We start from the raw sequence: 21,684 nt of genomic DNA, 5'->3' as shown, positions 1-21,684 counted from the left end.
AAGTAATGCTGCTCTTTACTAAGTAGTGTGTAGAGGAATCTGTGATGACTAACTTGTGTGTGAATTTGTTTTATTTCACTATAGAAAGTTGTTTGTTTTGTTCTTTAATTTGCTTATCCAATAAACAATCTTCTTTCATTTGAGGAGTCCACTTTGTAAGTCTGGGCTTTTAACTTAAAGGCCTTCTACGGATCCAAAGGAGAGAATGGATAAAGAGAATTTCTTCCATAAGATTATTTACTAACCAGGTTCTTCTTTTACACAATGAATTGATGTAGTTGAGAACTTATTCAGCATCAGAATATACTTAATCAATCTTTGAAGATTGAGCACAATTGCTCATCCCTTTTCATGGTTCACGGGCAGCTGAAGAAGATGCTGGATCTTCAAATGTTCTTATCTGGGCAAATCTGTACAGCCTTATTTGCTGGTCCTTAAAGATACACCTAAATATTGCTCTATTCTGAAAATTGACATATACAGTGGAAAGATTTATCTGTAGAGACCTGCTTGAATCAAGTGGCACTTTGATTGTCAAAGAGTTAATCCTGCTATTGAATGTGTTTCAGACAGACCTAGTAGAGGATCAATTTGTTTTATACCAATGGAAAGCTCTTTTTGAAATTAGCCTAGTTTTGCTTTAGCTCTTTTGCCAGGTTGTCAGCTCGTTTGTCACTTAAAGAAAAGGTAAAGGTGAGGCAAATCAGATCAACTGAATATTGTAATCATGGTTAATTAAACCTTTGATTATCTGTTCTCTCAGGACAGAAGGAACTTCTTTTTATCTCTTAGCTCTACATATCTTAGTTTAAAAGGTAAAAGCTGGACAAATGAAATTTAAATTCAATTTAAATTTATTTTTGCCAATGGGTATTTTTCTTCTACACTTTCATTTCTCTCATTAGTACTATTAACTATTTTCTCCCATTTTTAGAATGAATGGTCTTTCCTGATTTATGACTTTTTATCTAATTTCTTTGTATTTAAAAGCACATTTGCTTCTGCAGTTTCTTTTCACAAGTCATTCAAACATTTCTAACAGAAAGATGATCTATATTCATGCTTCCTGTTTCCAATTAAATTTGCTTAGCATTAATTTGATGTCAATGGTCTCGCTCCATTTGAACCGATATCTAGGCACAAAGGCAATTCAGCCAAGACAAGTTAGTCTGTGAAATGCATCTGTGTGTATGTGTGTGTGTGTGTGTGTGTGTGTGTGTGTGTGTGTGTGTGTGTGTGTGTGTAGACTTTTCCTTCTTTACCATTTTATACCAATAATCTTAATCACAAAATGCTGAGACTCCTTCCTTCTTCTGTATGCCTTTTATTCTCCAAAAGTAAGTGGAAATTACATTTCCAAGAAAGGAAATGAAATAATTGCAGGCCCAAGGTCTGCAAAATGCGTGATGAATTGACAGAGAAAAGGATCCATGTGTTGACAGACACAGTTGTTAGGTGCCATAAAGGCCTATATGAAGCTCATCTATTTCTCATTTTGCTTGTTCAATGGCTGCTTAAGAGAGACATTTCAATTTAATTTCTCTGCTTAAAGCACTAATACAAATACTGTAAGCTGCTATATTAACTTTTAAACTTTGTAACTTAATGCTTGATTACTCAGTTCTTGACATTCTTGAGCTGAAATAACCCCCATGTTTTTCTTAGTGACAGTCATTTAACTTAGCAGAGAAAGTGCCTCTTTGACAATAGTGTTTTCTTAAGAATAGTGCATTTATCCAAATGAACCCCGGCATTCTGTATCTGCACATGCAAATGATTAACTCACCAAACAGACACACTTCATTTCTTTATGTTTGTTTGTTGTAAGGCCTCTCCAGATGATGTTTGGGGGTCCACCAGGACTGCCCTCAGTGGTGTTGGGGTGAGGGTATGATGCACATGTAGTTCAGGGATCCAGGGATCCAACCCAGAGTTGTGTTCTGTACTTGGAGTCACACCCCTGTTTATTATGGTTAAATCTTACTTTTTATGATTAAGAGGGATTTATCTTAATGTAGTTCCATGATTTAGATGTAAAAACTTGAGATATATCAAGGTTACCTAAAACTAGGTGCCAGGAATGGGAAGGGTTTTTTTTTGGGGGGGGGTATTTTTTTTTCTTTTTTGGTGGGGAGAGGACTGACTCTTGGCTATGTCTAGGGAACCATATGTGGTACCTGGGATTTGAATCTAGATTTGCAGAGTGCCTTAACTCATCTTTCTCTCTTTCGTTTGCTCTCCCTCACTTTCTGTCTCTTTCCCCCTCTTTCTGTCTCTCCCTCTTTCTCTGTCTCTCTTTTCCTCCTCTCTGTCTGGCTTTCTTTCATTTTGCCCCCTCTTTCTTTCTTTCCCTTTCTCTTTCTCCCTTTTTCTCCCTCCCTCTCCTTGGGATCTTTTCTGACTGCCTTTGCATATTAAATTTACCCTGTTAGACTCATCATAAAATAGAGACAACCACAAAAATATTACATTATTGACTTTGATATTAGTTACTCAGAGTTACAAGTTATTGTATTCGATAATACAATAGATACAAATGATCAAAAACTGAAGTCAGATCAGCTTTTTGAAAGTGAAATGCTGCCTTTTTACTATTTCAAACTCTTTACTCTCTAGTAATTGAACTTTTATTTTGGTTATGGCACACTCAGTGGTTCAGGAGCATTGCACACTCAGTCCTTGATAGTTTCTGTTGCCTTCTCCCATCCACTTGGATCTTCTTCCGCCAGGTCTCATTCTATCAAGAGACCATTACTCTTGCTCTCTGCTCTTCCTAGGGTGTCTTTCTCAGAGAAGTTACATGAATTACTCTCTCACCTTCATTAATATATTGCTCTAAAGTCATCCATTCAATGAGACCTCCCCTGAAGGCTCTAATTTAAATGGTGGCGATTATTTCCCTAAACTCTGAGTCACCATTCATCCTACTCTATTTCCCCCTACAGAAATATATTATCAGAAAAAATAAATAAATAAAAAGAAATATATTATCAGACATCATATTTACTGCTTATTATCTTTCTCTCCCTGATAGAATGCAGGCTTCATGAAGGTAGAAAATGTTTCGGGTTTTGTCATGGTATGTCTTAAGCACTTGAAACCATGCCTACCTACCTTATAGACTCTTAATAAATGCTTATAGAATAAATGAATGAACAACTATCAATGAAATATGGACAATGCCTACCTTATAAGCTCTCAATAAATGCTTATAGATTCAATTAATATTCTATAAATTGATTTAATCTTTCAATTATACCTATTAAAGCTTTAAAATATTAAATATTAAAGATTTGATATAATAAAACAGTAGAATATCAATAATGATAAACTTATTGGCAAGCACCTTTCTATTAACATTCAGACATAATCTTGTATATGAAGTTTGATACCTGCACAAGAAAAAAATTAAGATATAATTCTTTCTGAAATAATAATTTCTCCTGTTGAAGAAAGATTCAACTGTCTTTAAGTTGATGGGTTTCAGTGGGTAGGAAAGTCTGCTACCTAAAAGATTTTAATAGAAACATATTTTCTTCATAGGATATTAACCATGTGTTAATATCAATCTGCTCTTTTAAAAGTTTCCTAAAACCAGTGTAGAGTCATAATCCAAATTATAAAGTAACTCATGTCTACTGTGGCAAAGATGACAGATTCAGTTACTAAGGATTTTAGAAGGCAAGAGTCACTGTAAGTACTTATTGTCAAGGATTAATGAATGAAAATGAACATTCTTGTTGGTAATCTTTGAAGAAAAAGAATCAGGATGTAGAGATTAGAAAGAATCAGGACATAGAGATTAGAAAAAGTTTCTATTCTATTTTAATAACTTTAGAAATTTTTGTGTCTTCTTCATGATTTCCACCTAGTTTATATTATCCAGTAATAGCATCCTAAATCTATAACTGAATTGGAATTAATTCCAGTATTTATCAATGAGATCTTGTATATTTATACCTATCCTCTTTCCTGATGTCATGAGAATTCAGGGCTGGCCAAGGTGATGAGCACTGTACACTTGAGCTTTGCTCTCCTCACCTGAGCTGTGCCTGTTGATTTAGCTTAATTTAATAATATCAAAATATGCTAATACTCAAGGCCAGAGAGATGGCATGGAGGTAAGGCGCTTGTCTTGCTTGCAGAAGGTCGGTGATTCAAATCCCGGCATCCCATATGGTCCCCCAAGCCTGCCAGGAGCGATTTTCTGAGCATAGAGCCAGGAGTAACCCGAGCGCTGCTGGGTGTGACCCAAAAACCAAACACCAAAAAAAAAAATGCTAATACTCATTGATTCAAGTAAATAAATTGATAATCTGGTCAATATTAGGTTGACTGGAAGATTCTGAATTGTAGATTTTTGTTGCTTTTTTGAGGCAGGGCACATCTGGTTGCTCTTACAGGTTACTATTGGCTCTGTGCTCAGAAATCATTCCTGGTAGGCACAGAGGGCTATATGAAATGCTGGGGATTAAACCTAGGTTGGCTGCATGCAAGGCATATGCCCTCACCCTATAATGTGCTATCGCTCCAGCTCTCTGAATTCTAGAATTTTTAGAAGATGATTGTTTCCTTTAGACAAATCTATTGCTTAGACACAGGCTTACTCAAATAGTGAACAGGTCCGAATAATAAGAGTGATCTTGATTTTTACCAGAATAAAAACCTGTTAAATTGAAAAGGCAGTAAAGGGAAACAGAACACTCTGTTTCCTAAACCAGTATCTTTCAGTATGTTGAAAGGCAGACACATCCTACTATTCCCAGAATTCAGTTCTACAACCAGAAAAAATGGAGTTCTACTCCATTTTTATCTTGATGACTTGGGCCAGTTATTTGTTAGCTCTGTTGCCTATTTAGGAAATGAGAGTTGCAACATATATCTTGTAGAGTTTCATTCATTAAATAATATAGAAAAGCATTTCAATTACTTGCTTTCTCTTTTATAGTAAAATAGCAATACTGATTATTAACCAAAATTAAAAATTAAATTTGAAAATTGATGTACTAGACATGTGAGTTATTGACAGGGCCAGGTAACCTGGGAAAAGTCATGTCATCTCTATGCTCACTTTTTTAATTCATTTATTTCTATTATAATGCCATTGCTTTTATTTATTTAGAAAAAACTTTTATTGATTGAGGTTTTGTGGTTTACAAAATTGTTGATAAGGATTTCTCATATATGCAATTCCAACACAATATTCATTACCAGTGTTCTCACCTTTCTTCTACAAGAACCTCCAACACTCCTCCCTTTCAAACTAATACCATCAGCAACTAGATAGCACGCACATGTGTGTGTGTGTGTGTGTGTGTGTGTGTGTGTGTGTGTGTATGTTAATGTATTTTTGTTTTTCTGGTGCTTGGAATCCAACCTAGGGCTTCCACACATATCAGGCACGGACTCCACTATTGCACCACATCTCTGGCTTTGTTGTGTTGTTTTCTTACCTAAAGTTAAGGCAGTTGATTCATTACTCTCCAGAGTCCCTTTCTGCTATTCTTACAAAGGTGTTTATAGCTGGACTGAGGAGCACAAATAAGTACATATTTTCTACCCACCACATGTCTTAATACAGAGTTACAGTAACACATAGAAATCTAGAAGAGAAGATAATTTATAAATTACTTCACTGAATTTGTATGTTCAAATCAAAATGATTGTGATCGTTTCATCTCTTGTGTCTTAACTCTTTAGAGGTGAGGATGTTCATTACACCCCAAATTCTTTTTTTAATATCTTTATTTAAACACCTTGATTTAAAACATGTTTATGGTTGGGTTTCAGTCATGTAAAGAACACCCCCTTCATCAGTGTAATAGTCCCATCCCCAATGTCCCAAATCTCCCTCCTCCCCACCCCATTCCTGCCTGTACTCTAGACAGGCTTTCTACTTCCCTCATTCATTCTCATTGTTAGGATAGTTCTCAATGTAGTTATTTTTCTAACCACAATCATCACTCTTTATGGTGAATTTCATGAAGTGAGCTGGAACTTCCAGCCCTCCTCTCTTTTGTCTCTGAAAATTATTGCAAGAATGTCTTTCATTTTAACCCATAGATGAGTGAGACTATTCTTCTTCTTTCTCTCTCCCTCTGACTTATTTCACTCAGCATAATAGATTCCATGTACATCCATGTAAGGAAAATTTCATGACTTCATCTCACCTGACGGTTGCATAATATTCCATTGTGTATATGTACCACAGTTTCTTTAGCCATTCATTTGTTGAAGGGCATATTGGTTGTTTCCAAAGTCTTGCTATGGTAAATAGTGCTACAATGAATATAGGTGTAAGGAAGAGATTTTTGTATTGTATTTTTGTGTTCCTAGGGTATATTCCTAGAAATGGTATAGATGGATTGTATGGGAGCTCAATTTCCAGTGTTTGGAGGAATCTCCATATCGCTTTCCATAAATGTTGGACTAGACGGCATTCTCACCAGCAGTGGATAAGAGTTCCTTTCTCTCCACATCTCCGCCAACACTGTTTGTTCTCATTCTTTGTGATGTGTGCCAATCAATCTCTGTGGTGTAAGGTGGTACCTCATACTTGTTTTGATTTGCATATCCCTGATGATTAGTGATGTGGGACATTTTTTCATGTGCCTTTTGGCCATTTGTATTTCTTTTTTGTCAAATTGTCTATCCATTTCTTCTCCCCATTTTTTGATGGGATTAGATGTTTTTTTTTCTTGTAAAGTTCTGTCAGTTCCTTGTATATTTTGGATATTAGCCAAATTTTGGATATTTGGGTGAATAGTTTCTTCCATTCAGTGTACACCCCAAATTCTTATTGACAAATTTGAATTAGGGATTCCTGCTTAGAGAAATAAATAAATTGGGCAATATTTTCTACCATAGTTTTTAGTGGTGCAAGCAGATGAGATGTAAGGAATGCTGAAGGATGCTCTCTTTTTCCTTTAGTAGAATTTTCTACTAGTGATTATTTTGATCAAACAACTTTGACCATGATTCCATGTTCAACATATGTTCCTGAATGGCTTTGGCTTTTGAAGGCATATTTTATTGTTAGAAATAAGTTATCAGTTTGTCTACTGTTGCAAATACATGATTAAACTGTGACAGATACTTGACAAGCCTCCCAACTACCTCTAAAGAAAACGTACTTACATTAGAGTCAAGAAATTTATGATTTGTATCTCAGCTTTTCTCTCTTACTCAATTAGATTGACTAGTTTCTGGTTTACACATTCTGACATATTACTGCATAGCTAAAAATCTAATCTGTCAGTAACAGAAGTAAGATTGTATAATATAAAATACAATATACCTAGATATAAATATAGTTGTCTTCTATTTAAATCCTGTGCTAACTATCTTCATATAGACCCCTATCCTAGTATTCTCCACCCAGGAGGAAATACATTCTACTTGCCATAGAAAGATTCATTATCAATGAGATTATATGAATAGAAAAAAGCGTGGAGATTCAGGACTGTGAAATTTGTTTCCATGATTTTTTTTGCTGATAATATATTCCACTTATTTTTAGAATCAGGTACTTTCATGTTTTATTTTAATGTATGTAGATTAGAAATCATCCCCATTTTGTAGATGAGGAAACTGAGGCTAGTGAATTAAATAAGTTTCCTAAAATTCTATTCCTAATCCATATTTGGGTAGAATTTTACTTGAATTTTTTTCATTCTCATTCTAAGTCCCAACTCTTTCAACTATAGGGTGTGTTAAAAGTGTGAAGAAGAAACCTTCAGGCTCTTCTTTAGAGCAATAGTCTTCAGCCATCAGACTTGTGCCAGTCTGCATGTATGGGATGGTTGACAATGAGCTACTATCTTGGTTTTCCTGGCAATGGTAGTCCAGTCTGCAGGGCAGGAGCTGATCCACAAGTGTAACAAGAGTGAAGGGAGCTGCTGAACAAAGTAGAGATTCTACCAGATCTGTGATACTCAAGTCTTATACATTATTCTCTTTTCCCCTCCTCTTCCTAAGGCTTGTCAGGCCATAAAATGCCTCTTTTAAGAGAAAAAAAATTATGTTAACCAGTAGGTCTTTGAACAGGAAAAACAATTTGGGTTAGAAAAAAATTAAAGAGTTGGAAAGCAATCAATTTAATGGTTTTTATTCCAAATTTCCACAAACTTTGCATATCAGCCCATTAGAATAGCATCCTAAACTAGTCTTTGACATATGTTTTATATACACATTTTAAAAATTTAGTGATATTTGTAATGTTCTAAAATAGTTCAATAAAATACTTGATTTCAGGGGAAGAAAAGGGGAACTGAGGGGAAAATACTTTATTTTTAATCATTGAGTTTGAATGGCATCTTAACTTACTAAATGCTGAATCAATAAAAGGCATATTACTATGCCTTTCTACTTCATAGATATGCAAAATAGGTGTTGTTGTATCTACTTTAGACTGTACCTCTTTGAGGGAGTTTCATCTTTGATCAGTTTCCAGTCAGCCCCTCTGGGTTTGTGATCACATGTCTTTGGATAACTATGTTTTAGAACATCTCCATTGAAAATCCAGTCAGGGAAAATGGACCTTCAGTGTGAAGCAAGAACAGAGAAATTCGTGAAAGGTTTCAACATCCCAGTCAGGCCCAGTTGTGTTTTGTGATCTTGCCATCTTGCTTTTTCAATGAACAATCTTACTCTGACCTGGCCCAGTTGGTCTGTATTGAGATTTATTGCATGTCATTTCTGGTATTAATTATTCTTGGATAGGTAATTATCTTTCTTGGCAGTTACAACTAAAACAGTCACTATCAAAGATGGTTTTTCATTTATCTAGTTACTTCTATTTGAAAGAGAACTTGGATTTTGTTGTAATTGGTGTGATTTATAGTGATTTTATAGTGTGTCATCTGTTCTTGGTCATTTTCAAAGATCCTTTTAAGCCACAATTTCTAGAGACTCCCAATTAACACTTCTCTAATTTATCATGCTTTTTCCAACCTCAGATATCCCCCAAAACTGTAAGCTTTGTAAAGCTCTTTTAAATTCCCTATTAAACCACCAGATAGGCAGTTAGCTTGCCTTTTTTGTTTTGGAGGCCAAAACAGGTCACATTTTGTCCTACAAGAATTAAAAAAAAAACCCTCATGTAGTAATTATAGGGCTTTGATTTCAATAGAAAATAAAGTCCATTTCAATGAAACCATTTTTGTTTTGATTTGCATTTCATTTCTAGATCTATGGTATCTCTAAATATATGTAACTTTTGGCCCCTATTACTATTTTTGTAATAGTTCATCTTGCTTGATCCATTAACTGAATACCAAAGGGGAGTTAATAAAAGATAAATTTTAGATGCCTCTCAGTTATTGTGATAGTCAAAACTTTCTGAGAAAAAGAAAAATAATTGCCTTTTAGGTTTGAATTCAAAAGTAAAGTTTGATTTCTATTATTGTGTTGACCTCTAACTGGTTTCTTCAGTTTATTTCATTATTTTCCATATGAAACTAATGTACAAAAAAAAATACTGTTTTTTTTTTTTATTCTAATTCAAGTTAAGTATCTCAACTTTGGAAATATGTTACCAAATAGAAACTGAGTTTCTGAACTTATTTTAAGAAGAAAACTTGGGCTCAAATAATTCTCTTAAACCTTGATCCCTGCTGGACACACTTTTGGCCAAAGAGCTATTTAACAAAGGTCTAGGTGCACATTTTGTTCAGATGCAAAATAATGATGTTTTCAGTCTGTTTGCAGAAAGAGCGACTTTTCCTGCTTTTCCCACCTCCACCTTTCTCTTCTCCCTTCCTTTATCTCCGAGTGAGCATGCACATATAGCATGCATGGAAGGCACCTTCCCTGTTCCTAGTAAACATTGGTTTCTGAGAAGAGACTATGCACTAGCAGAAAGAACTGTATGGAAGTTACTACCTAATCTGATGCTCTTATATAATTAAAGGATTTGCTCTGCTCTCAACTGTAATCTTAGTACTGCTGAATTGTGTACCGACACTGCAGGAAACAGCTCTGCTCAGCAAAGCCACCACTACAAAGGTTCTCCATGTGTGCCTGCACATGGACAATTAAGTTTTAACAACAAAATTAGCAGAACAACTAACTAAATGTTCTGGAAGTTGAGATCCCCTCACCTTGTCTTTTTTTTTTTTTTCCTTCCCCCACCCCCACCCCACCCAAGGAGTTACCCTGTGGAGTTTCCAAAAGATCTATCTGCCTGTCTGTATTGTAGAGACAGCAACTTCTTCCAGAGGTATTGTGGAGGCTTGTCACACCTAGGGCTAAAATTCTGTTGAGCAAATCTCAAAATGACTGTTCAGAATGCTGCTGAGTAATTCTCAATTCTCTCAAAGAATTAATTGCCTTCTAGCGTTGGCCTCCAGTTGCAAACACCTATGATTTTAAGAGAATTAACAAAATATATCATTTCTGCACAGAGAACCAAATTGCCTCTGCTGCTTTGTAATTTTTTAAAGGATCTTTTAATAGTCTCTGTAGTATTTATGTTTCCTTTGCTTTGTGGATAGCAGAGGAGAGTTTTCTTTTTTAAAAAAATGAAGCAAATGGAAGTGGCCAACTAAAAGATAAATGCAGTTTCAGAACTATGAATAAATTCACCTCACTTCTTCACCAAGATGAATACAATTCACTGGAAGTAGACTTCATTATATAGCTATATGAAAAGTAGCTCACTGAATCCTTTCCAGTGGCCCATCTATAAAAATAGTTTAAGGTATGTGATCTAGTAAATTCAAGGAAGCATCTTTAATAATTAAGAAAGTGTTGTCTAGCAAACTCCAAATGAAAACAGATTTTTGCATTAGACAGCTTTTTAGAAGAGTCAGTATTACAAGTGGTGAATTTTGTAGAAAACTGTTTTTTTAAATATATATTTTTGAGCAGCATTCCCTTTTAATAAATGAAATATGAGTGGGTTTTTCTTGGTGACTTACAGTCATGACAAATTACAGAAAGCTTATGCATAAACTTAGAAAAGAATCATTTTTATTTCTGGGTACGATGCTTACCTGAACTAAAATCCATTTTAGTTGATACATTTTCAATGTAGATTTTGTGGATGAGAATAGTCCAGTTTCTGAGCACTTGTGGACTAGTGTATTTTGAACTCTGTAAAGACTACAGTCCAGCTTACCCCAAAGGAATCAAAGACCTGGGATAAGCCCTTGGAGCCCACACTGGGGTCTGGGATGTCACATACACTGAGATGACTGAGCTACAACGTTTGAAGAAAATAAGGCTGAGGGTGAATACAGAGCTCTCTGGCTCACCATTGTTCCTGCTTTTACAAGGATTCTTGCTAATCTTGAGGGCGAATCAGCATGTAGGGAACTGATGTCAGATTTTTCAACCAGGGCAGCATATTGTCATTTAAGGTTATTTTTTTAATTTATAATTATAATTATACCCAATTTTCTCTTAGAAAAAAGCTAACATGAGTTGATTTATTCTTTTGGGTTAAATTGGACTTGTAAAAAGTACACAAGGCAAAAACAAGAAAAAGGTAGTTTTGTCCTACCTTCATTATATTTCAAAGTATTTGGTGGTAATATAGAAAGTCTCATTTTATGTTGAAACTTGGGGATGTTTGGGACAAGTATTTTAAATGTATCTTAAATCTGAAATGAAGAGTTCCGGCGGCGGGGGGGGGGGGGGAATAAAAATGAACCTGTGTGATAATACCAGCATAGTTGATGGTGGTAGAACTGGGCAGGGGGCAGTTACAGAAAATGTAATATTTCTTAAATTTACACATGGGAGAAATACAAAACAGACTTCCTCTTTGGAGTTTTCCCAGGAAGCTACTTTATAAGGACAAATTTAAATCTTTCCGTTTTCTGTTCTTGAAGGTGGTAAATATGATTGCGGCTTTATCCACTTTTATTGTAAATGAAACAGAGTTCAGACTGTCCGGCTGTGCGTCATTTGTTGGATGGCTGCCACAGACTAATGCAGGCGTCCCACTGGGAGACCAGAGAAGAACTATACTTTGATTCACCAGATTGTGTTAAATAGTCCAGCTGTTGCGATTTGAAAGATAGTTACCTCCGAAGTGAAATAGAAATGAACTTGGCATTTATGCCTCAAACCATTTTTTGTACTGTTTGGCAATCAGCTTTTCAGAGGTAGCATTTTATAAAATAACTCTCACTGCTTAAAAGTTTCATTCACTGTAATGTTCAAAATGTCCCACCTTTATATTATCAGTAAAATTAAGCCTGAGCGATATGCAGAATTTGCATGAAATAAGCATTTCCCCCCCTTTATTTCATGAGCTTTGATTGTATTCAGTTGAGCTCCAACCCAATTCTATTAGGGCTCTTTGGGGGCATTAGTTAATTTGAATTGAAGCCGAAATGTTAGCTAGAATGTTGTCGCATATAATTGGAACGTGGAAAGTTGATTTTGAAAGGAATTTCATTGAATGCAAACAATGATGTGCTTTTTAAAAATTAGAATGCTGCCTTTCATCTCTCCTCGCAGAGTATGGGAAATCACTGAGTCTCTTTATCAAGTTCAGCTTTAACAATGTCATTTGCAATTGTTCTGATTCTTCTGGTACCAGTATGGCTGGAGTCAGGCCTTTCCTTGTGCCAGTAAGAGGCCCACCCTGCCCATGCCCCACATTCTAGCTCCCTTGCAGCTGGGGGAAGTAGCTGCTTTGTGAAATGACAGCCAGGTTATACTCAGCTTCATAGAGTGGCATCGATTGATAAATTGTCTCCTAGTGTTTATTTTGCTCTTCGGTTCATTTTTATTGTGAGATGGCCTCTGCGTAATTGATCTAAAGTGACCCATGCAAAATATCTATTTGAATGAATTATAAATGACTATCAGCATATTGTGATGAGGAAAATTAATAAATAAAATGTTTGAACAGGAAATTACATTTTCACGATCTTAATCCCTTGCCAATCACAGGTTGTATATACCTTTCATTTAAAACAAAAGCCTCATTCAATTCATGACTTTTTTTTATCATTTTGTTGTGAATGAAAAGCTTAGACTACTTCATACCCTGAATAGCCTGTGATTTTAGTTTGATTTCATTTATATCATCTACAGTGTTTTAACTGGAGATTTTTGTGGCATACAGGTGATCTGCCATTACTTTTCATGGGTGATGAATTTTAATTTTACCCCACTGGCCATTGTTCTTAGAGACAGAGATAGAGCAGAAATTTTAGACAGAAGAATTATTGTAATTTCTATTGGATGGTTCCATGAGAGTGCCTAGGAGTTTTACCTTGGGGAGAGATATGCTTCAGATCTGTATGCACAGATTCTCTGTACTCAAGAGCCTGGCTCTTAGTATTCCTGCTGATGAGAATTTCTGGCTTTCCCAATCTGATGGCAGTGGAGAGGATAGTAGTCTAGGAAGAAGTCCATTCCATAAGTAGGCATGAACAGCTCTAGTGGAAACCAGGAATGGACTTAGTTGTGATAAACAAAGACTATTAGTCACAGACAGAAAATAAAAAATTAAGTAAAGAAACAGACTTTTTTTTTTACAGATCTGGAAACAAGGATTCTGAAAGAAGTCAGCCAGGCCAAAATTAACCTGTGGCATCCTTGTCACATTCCTGAGATGCCTTTGGTAACCAGCATGGAGCTGGGAAAGAAGGGGAATGGGGAGATGGGAGCTCTTGATTCCTGTTCTGCCCTTGCTGCTGCTGCTGCTGTTTTAAGCCAAAGTATCCTTCTACCACCCTAACTTCCCTCATCTGGAAAGGAAATACTAAATGACTGCCATAATCCCTTTTGTAATTTCCAATGCTTGAGCCATTATCCTTGAAACTTCAGTAGCTCTGATTCTGACCACAGGGATTCAGAGCAATTGCCCAGTGTGCCCAGTTCAGGGATACTCAACAAAGAAATTTTCAGATGATAGCCTATAGGTGACTCAATAATAAATTAATCTGAGATCAAAAAACTTAATTCAAGAATAAAGAACAATTCTTGGAACAGACAATCCAGGACAAGTTCAACCTGACAAAACGAGGGCCTCTGAGTTCTTGGTTCAATCAACATTCACTTGTTGCTTTTGTGGAACCCATAGAGCCTCCCTGGACATTTGCAGCTTCCAGCTGTTGCAGAAAAGATTTTTTTTTTTAAGATTTTTTTTTTTTACCACCCTCTTTGGCCTGAAAACCACACCTGGGCATGAAAATACTCATGGTAATTCTATAGAAGTGATCAAGAACAGTAGAGGTTAATGAAAGTTGCTTCTCTAGAATAAGATGAATATGCCCTTTGCATGCTTCAAGCAAATTGACTAGCTCACTTAATAGCAGGCTCAAAGCTAAGATGGTGGAGGCGACTGGAAACATGATCTGCGGTCCTTGTGGTTTTGACTACAGCAATGTAGGTTGGAACTTCATATCCTAGAATCCCAGTTTGTTTTCAGGTTAGGATTGTCCCTGGGGAAAAACATGCATGAGACTTTGAATGCAGAATTAAAGCAAATTATTTTTTAGCAGCTAGAGCAGGCACTGTTGCAGTTCATGCATGTTGTTCCCTCATTGGCATGTGACAAGTTTATCCAGCTCACCACATCTCCTTATCCAGCTTCTCCAAATCCTGAGCCATGTGCATGTGTAGCTTGAGCTTACCCTGCAACTTATCAGCAACATGAGAATTAAACATTTACCTTTCAAGAGACAGACGTAGCCCTGGTTTGTTTTCCATGTCTAACACTTCTCATCCATTGTCCTTCTCAACTGTCATCCTTGTGGACATCCTCAGATATAGAAGCAGCAAACTTACAGAGACTGCCAGCTAGCTCCCTCTGCTGCCTGAGGTTTAATTCCTAAAATCATTTCCTTATATCATCAGGGTGTATGGCAGAAGCTCTCTGACCATAGTGAAGGAGTCTGAATCAGAGAAAAGTCAAACCAGATATCACTGGGGAAACTACCTGATACTGATTCTCAGAACTTGGCCAAAAGACAGTGGTATTCTCTAAAAATAATTTTGAAATGAGGCCAAAGAAAAAAAAGATTCTCTCCTCACTGCAATATCATTCTCATCTCAATCTCCTGGTCATCTTAGTCTCTTCACTTTTACCACTTCCAAAAAAAGACAAGTCTGTGGCAGATAACTATGAGTGCCAAAACATGTCATTAGTGTACATTAGGATAGCCAAATGGGTTGGTTTTCAGACATTTGGACAAATCTCTTAGCACAGGTTAAAAAGTGATACTTCTGTGGCCACTGGCTTGAGATTTTTATACAGTGGCCAAATCATGCAGGTCACTTCCTCCCATTCATGAATATTTTGTTGTGTTGTTTTTTTTTTTTCATAAGAGAGTCCATCAGGCTGACTCACATCAAAGCCTTTGTTTCTGCCCATTTCATTCTGAACCTTTCACAGTTCATGAATATCTGCTGACTCATTTCATCTACACAAGGACTACACTAGGAGCCGAGGTTATATATAACCATGAGCAAAATGGAATAGCCCCTTTCTTGCAGACAGTTAACATTTTAGTTAACATTTGAAGACAGATAGTAAAAACTAACTGTACCATATTTAATCATAATCAAGGAAAATCAAAAAAGGAGAATTATTTGGTGGAAAGAATGTCTGACCTGCTCTAGGGTCAGGCAGAAATTGTGGAAATTGAGCTTCTGCTAAGGGGCTGGTGGAACAATGGACAGACCCTGCCCGGTTGTCCTCTAGTACATTTCCTGAGAGTGAGAGGTAGGGCAGGCAGTGCCATTTTATGGTAAGCCTCTGGATCTTTGCCAGGAAGCCCAAATAGGTGTGAGTAACCCTTGCTCAGCCTAAGGCCCCCCCGCATCAGACTTCAGCTCAGCCTCCCAGCAACTGACCAGGTCCTCTGAGAGGACTAGGTACCAACAGTCTGATTTCTTTTCACATGACAACACAAAGATTTCAGGATATCTCTGTCTGTACTAGGGGATCATCCATCATTCTGCCTAAGAAGCACTTGCTTCTTGCATCGGAAGAGAAGAAAGGAGGGGAAATTCTGTGGGAAATGGAAGCAACTGCTGAGATTCAGTAAGAAATATCTCAATGAACGATTCTTTGAGAAAAAGGCATTAACCTTGGCTTCTATACTGAGTTCTCTCTGCTGCCATGTTCCTTTGCTTACATCCCCCCACCCCCAAGGTCCTTTCAGAGGGAAGCTGACAGGACTCCCTGCTATCCATGGGGGATCAGGGTGAATAACTTTCCTCTTTGGCACAATGTCCTAGAGCTAAGCCACAACTGGATGTTTCTGGGGGCTTACTGGCTTCTTCCAAAGAGAGTGGAAGGGCCAAAATCTGGGTTACAGGCAGTGGAGAGGTACACAGGACCTATTTTTGGCTTTGAGCTTCCTGAGAAAAGCGTGTAATTAAGCAGGTAGGTGTGCTTGGCTTTGAACATTTCCACAGCTAATCGCTGGCTTTTCCCACCTTCTTTCTCTGGCCTTGTGTAACTAATATATAATCTAATGACTTTATTATATATACTTTTCCCCTAATGGCTGGCACCTCAAAAAACCTCTGTGCATGTTGATTAGATTTAGAATATTTGGCACTTTTTGTTCATTTAAATGTGGGACTATCCAAAACAAATATTGTCTCTCTGTTTTTCATGTTATTTGTTTAACTCTTTATTCCTTAGGCCTCCCAGTAACACTGGACAGAGGATTGGCAGTAAAGAGCAAGCTGAGCCAGTTGTAGTTTTAGATCCTGTTTCCACACATGAGCCTCAAACCAAAGACCAGGTCATGGAAAAGGATCCAACTCAACACAAGGAGGCAGAAGGTGAAATGAAACCAGAATACAAAGAAACAAGCAGTGGAAAAACTCAAGATTCCAACAGCTCCATCTGCTGATCCAGAAACCAGAAAGATGACATGTGTGGAAGCCATTTTCAATAAGCACATCTTCGGTTTTAGATTGGCAAGGGCTATGGACATTCTGTTCTTGTCACTGGATTCAGGATAAAAGTTTTTTTTCTGGTGTTCCTTTTGTAAGCAGTACAACTATAAGCTAGTTAGCACAATCTACAGCCTAAGTAGTCTTTGGTTTTTATCTTGATAGGGATAAGGTTCTTTATAATTACTATAGAACATGTGACTTCCTTTAGGTGGTTACAGAAATCTCTTTTAGATAATGTGTATACTCCTCCTCCGATGTATTGTTCAAGTTTGCAGTACTTGTAGGTCTTTTGATAAATATAACTGATTTATGTAATGTACAAAGTTCCCTAAAATGTTTCTGTTTGGTGGTGAAACTAAAATAACCTAAAAATTGTTGGGGACTATGGCATACAAATGACAATCTAGTAGACTGATGGACTTAAAACATACAGGAGCTGCCATCAACTGAATGGTCCCATGTTAATGTTAAATCACACAAGTCCTTCCTTTAGTACAAGTTGAAAATACTTGATGCTGATTATTTTCAAAGCATCCCACAGATTTTGGTTGAAAATGCACTAGTGGCCTGAATGTAGAATTGAGAGGAAGTCCAAAACTTGGAAATTAAAAACATTATCTTGGCAAACCATGCTCTTTCAACTATAAGTTAACTATGATTGGGTGGTTTTCTTTTTCATGTACTAATGTAGCACAAGTACCATATTTTGTTACAGTTCTTAGGTGAAGCTAAGTGACAGGCAAACAATGTTCTTGCTTCACTGCTGTTCTACATTGCACAGGTTTGTTATATTTTTTTTTAAGAAATTAAGTGGTAGTTAGTCTCTTAAAGTACAATATTTCAGGCTCCCATGGCGAATAAATAGACATATAATCAGGGATTTTTTTAAACGTATACAGCTTTTCAAAGTTGATTATTTCAAAATTGGTGTTTATTTAAATAAGTGGTAATGTACTAGAATGCATTTTTTATGACAATGATTCTGTAATGGTAATTTTACTATTAAAGAAAGTGAAAGGTTGAGTTTTATTGGCATGGTTAAGCATGTAACTGTCAGGTGTTTTCACCTAAGGGTAAAAGAAAATGATAGTCATAATTGCAGTAGTTGTGTTTTATTTTTGCATGTGTGCTAAGCATAGGCTTAAAGAGGTGGGTTGGCAGGTAATGTACTTCCTAAATTTGGAGATAATTATCTTTATGTAGGTTTGTTATGCTTGACTGTTGCCATGTTCTTCTGGTGATTTTACAGTAACTGAACAGTCCCCTCATGGGGAATTAAAATAGAATGATTTCAAATGATTTCCCTTAATTGAATAATACTGCTATATTACAGACTAACCACAAACTGCATTAAATTCGTTTAATTAATTGTTATGCTGTGATTTGAACTCCTCACTACACTTATTAAAAAGCACCAAGAGTTTTCCATTCAAGTTCATTGTGGTTATTGACATTTTGTTGTTGTTATTTTTTTAGGTTGTTTCATGTTTTTAGGTAGGGGTTAGAAAGCCAACGTCTGGCAGTATTCCAGGATTACTCTGGATTATGCTTGGCAATAACGTTTAGCAGTGCTCAGAGGACCATAAAATGCTGGGGATCCAACCTGAATCACCCACATGGAAGACATGTGTTCAATCTGTTGAACTGTGTCTACTGAGTTGTCTGTTTATGTTGATTATTGAATTAAGTCCTAGGTGATAACACCAGAACACTGGAGAGACACAGGTCTGGAATCAGATGGCAGTCTGGAAAATATTTTACACACACACACACACACATACACACACACACACACACACACACACACACACACGTAGAGAACAAAGGATTTTGAGGAGTACCCCACATTACCCTTAGCTCCTAGAAAAGCAGCCAGCTTCCAGGAGATCCAGAAATTTAAGGACCGACTTCCTCTACCTCCAAGTTTTTAATCTGAAAGACTTGTCACACCTGGAGGTGGGACAATCTGGTCTCAAGACCATTCCAAGGTGCTACATTCAAAAATAATTCCATTCAATGAGTAACTCAGTGAGGTAGAAACGACCAGTACAGTAATCCCACAGTTGATCAATGTAAAATTTTCTCTATTGCCATTCTAGTTCCCCATTTTGTTATTCTTTAAGAAAACTGTAATAGAGTTAGAAATGTTAATTACCTTAAATCTCTATAAAGTGGTTTATTTTGAGGAATTTTGTTCAGTATAATATTCATTATCATTCCTTCTGACTTAAATATATAAATGACCTCTCATCCATTAGTTTTTTTTTTCTTTTTGGGCCACACCTGGTGACACTCGGGTTGCTCCTGGCTATCTGCTCAGAAATTGCTCCTGATTTGGGGGACCATATGGAACGCCAGGGGACTGAACTGCATTCTAGGTTAGTGCATGCAAGGCAAATGCTCTACCACCTGCACCACCGCTCTGAACCCTCATCCATTACTTTTGGTAATTGAGATTTAGTTTTTATGGCCATAGTAAGGTCAAGGTAAGCATTTGCTATTTCAATGGAACATAAAAGGTCTTCTTTCTCTTCTAAGAAAAGAAGAATTTAATTTGTATCTGAGCTAGTCTCGAGGAAACTCCTTCCATGAGAGCTCCTGAAATGGTCAGTCCTGTGGTAGCTCTAACCATTGGACTCTCTGACCCACCTGCCTCATGTAGTCTCAGTTGGAAAGTGGCTGCTCGCCAGCCTGCACCTTCCACATCATCTTGTTATCAGTGAGCTATTGAAAATGGATGGGGTTATCAGTAATCATCATAATTCTTTCCAGGACTAGACTCAAAGTCACAGGGAAAAATATATCAATGTATACACATATAAAAATACATACTTAACAGAACCTTACAATGTTTAGATGATTTATTTAGGGCCACAATTTACATGTTGACTCATCATCTGTCATAAATCAAGGAGCTCCTATGGCAGCGGGCCAGCCACCCATGGTCATCACTGGCATTAGAAGGGTTAGTGGCTAGCCCTAGTTACAGGTTCTTCCTCCTCAAACATTTCCTAACCTGCTGCCATCTTCACTTGGGGTACGACTGGTTTTTCTCATCTCTTTTATGGATGATGTCACATATAATATTTATTTTTATACTTGTTACATGATATAAATATAGAAAAATAGATTTTTAGTGCTCCTCTTGCTAAGACAAAGAAATTAAAATACTTTCTCACCATTGGTGACCCCAATCCTCCAGTGGAATAAAGGCAAATAGGCTAAATTCTACCTAGAAATGATTGGGGTACTATGGGGTACTATAGGGTACTACTTTGCTTCTTTGAGTAATTTTTTGGGCCACACCCAGTAATGCTCAGGGGTTACTCCTGGCTTTTGCACTCAGAAGTCACTCCTGGCTTGGGGGACCATATGGGACGCTGGGGGATCGAACTGCGGTTCGTCCTAAGCTAGCGCTGGCAAGGCAGACACCTTACCTCTAGCGCCACCACGCCGGCCCCTTCTTTGAGTAATTTTTTCACATTTTTGTTGTGCTATTGTTTAGTTTTTTGGGCCACACCTGGCTCTATGTGCAGGGGTCATTCTTGGTAGTGTTTGGGGGACCATATGCTAGGGATCGAACTTGGGTTGGCCATTTGCAAGGCAAGTGTCCTACCCAATTTTGAGTAACTGAAATTTAGTTGTCATCTTAGTTACATCATTTTGCTCTGATTCCTCTCTCTTTTTTTTAAATTCCAGTTATGTCAGAGTCCTAGGTAGTCTCCCGCATTACACTTCTGCATCATCTCCCACATTCCAGTTTCCAGTTTCTTTCACTTAGGTGCTTGTTGTTAAGTATCAGGCAAGGACCACAAATTGAAGTTCTCAGATCTGAAACCACTGCACCACCCTATCATAAGGCCTATTACATCCCTGTTGGCATGTTTAAGAGAATCCCTAGAGTGCTCAATAAAAACTTAGAGTCAATGGAGGCACTTCCCTTGCACGCAGCCAGACCCAGTTCATCTCTGGCATCCCATCTGGTCCCCCAGCCCTGAGTAATACCAGATATAGCCCTAAAACATAAACAACCAAAATAACAAAGTAAAAAAGAAAAATTTAAGAGTCCATTAGAAAGTTAGACTTAGCCCACAGGTCAGTGCATTCGATTTATATAATTTGGGGGAAAGTTAATAGGAGACCTAAGTTAGATACTGGTATATCTAAATATATGTGTTTAAACAGGTTCATTTTGTATAATCTTAATTATAGTTTACAAAAGAGAAAATCCTGTCAACCTATATGTTCCACCATTTTAGTCAACTGTTAAATGTATATAATATGAATACTTATTATTTTTGTTTTGTTTTGTTTTTGGGCCACACCCGGCAGTGCTCAGGGGTTACTCCTGGCTGTCTGCTCAGAAATAGCTCCTGGCAGGCACGGGGCACCATATGGGACGCCGAGATTCGAACCAACCACCTTTGGTCCTTGATCATCTGCTTGCAAGGCAAACACCGCTGTGCTATCTCTCCAGGCCCTGAATACTTATTTTTATATTAATTTGCTGGTGTGCTTATTAGTTTTTACCCATTCTTATTCCAAAAAGAATCCAAAGAGACCTGCAAAGATGTCAGTCATAGAAGGAAGACTGAAGTTTGAAAAATCAGAGATTCAGGGAAGAAACAGTGAAAGAATGGAAGAGAAATCTGAGAGAAAGAAGTAAGCTCATCCACTGCTGCCCAGAGTTGCGGCAGGATTGTGGCTGCTGTGCTTTCTGGCCACATCTAATTCTCTGTCGGCTGGGCACAGAAGGGCTGTGCCTCTTCCTGGCATAGAGAGCATCTAGTGTCAAGTTTTGCTTCC

The 21,684-nt window shown here is 37.2% G+C and overlaps 1 protein-coding gene across 3 annotated transcripts in view; it reads left to right on the top strand.

The window, feature by feature from the left end:
* SHTN1 (shootin 1) overlaps positions 1-21,684 on the top strand; it is a 196,650-nt gene that overhangs the window by 92,498 nt on the left and 82,468 nt on the right. For 2 of the 3 annotated variants that reach the window (XM_049764480.1, XM_049764479.1), the window contains one exon: positions 16,619-18,311. In XM_049764480.1, the coding sequence (XP_049620437.1) occupies positions 16,619-16,832 (214 nt within the window). In that variant the 3' untranslated portion in view covers positions 16,833-18,311. Of the gene's footprint in view, positions 1-16,618; positions 18,312-21,684 lie in introns of those variants that run through there. The other variant, XR_007490694.1, reaches the window with a different exon arrangement.

Source organism: Suncus etruscus, chromosome 17, assembly GCF_024139225.1.
Source record: "Suncus etruscus isolate mSunEtr1 chromosome 17, mSunEtr1.pri.cur, whole genome shotgun sequence".
Taxonomy (NCBI): Eukaryota; Metazoa; Chordata; class Mammalia; order Eulipotyphla; family Soricidae; genus Suncus; species Suncus etruscus.
Note: the sequence above shows the minus strand (reverse complement) of the source record. Positions and strands in the feature narration are given on the sequence as shown.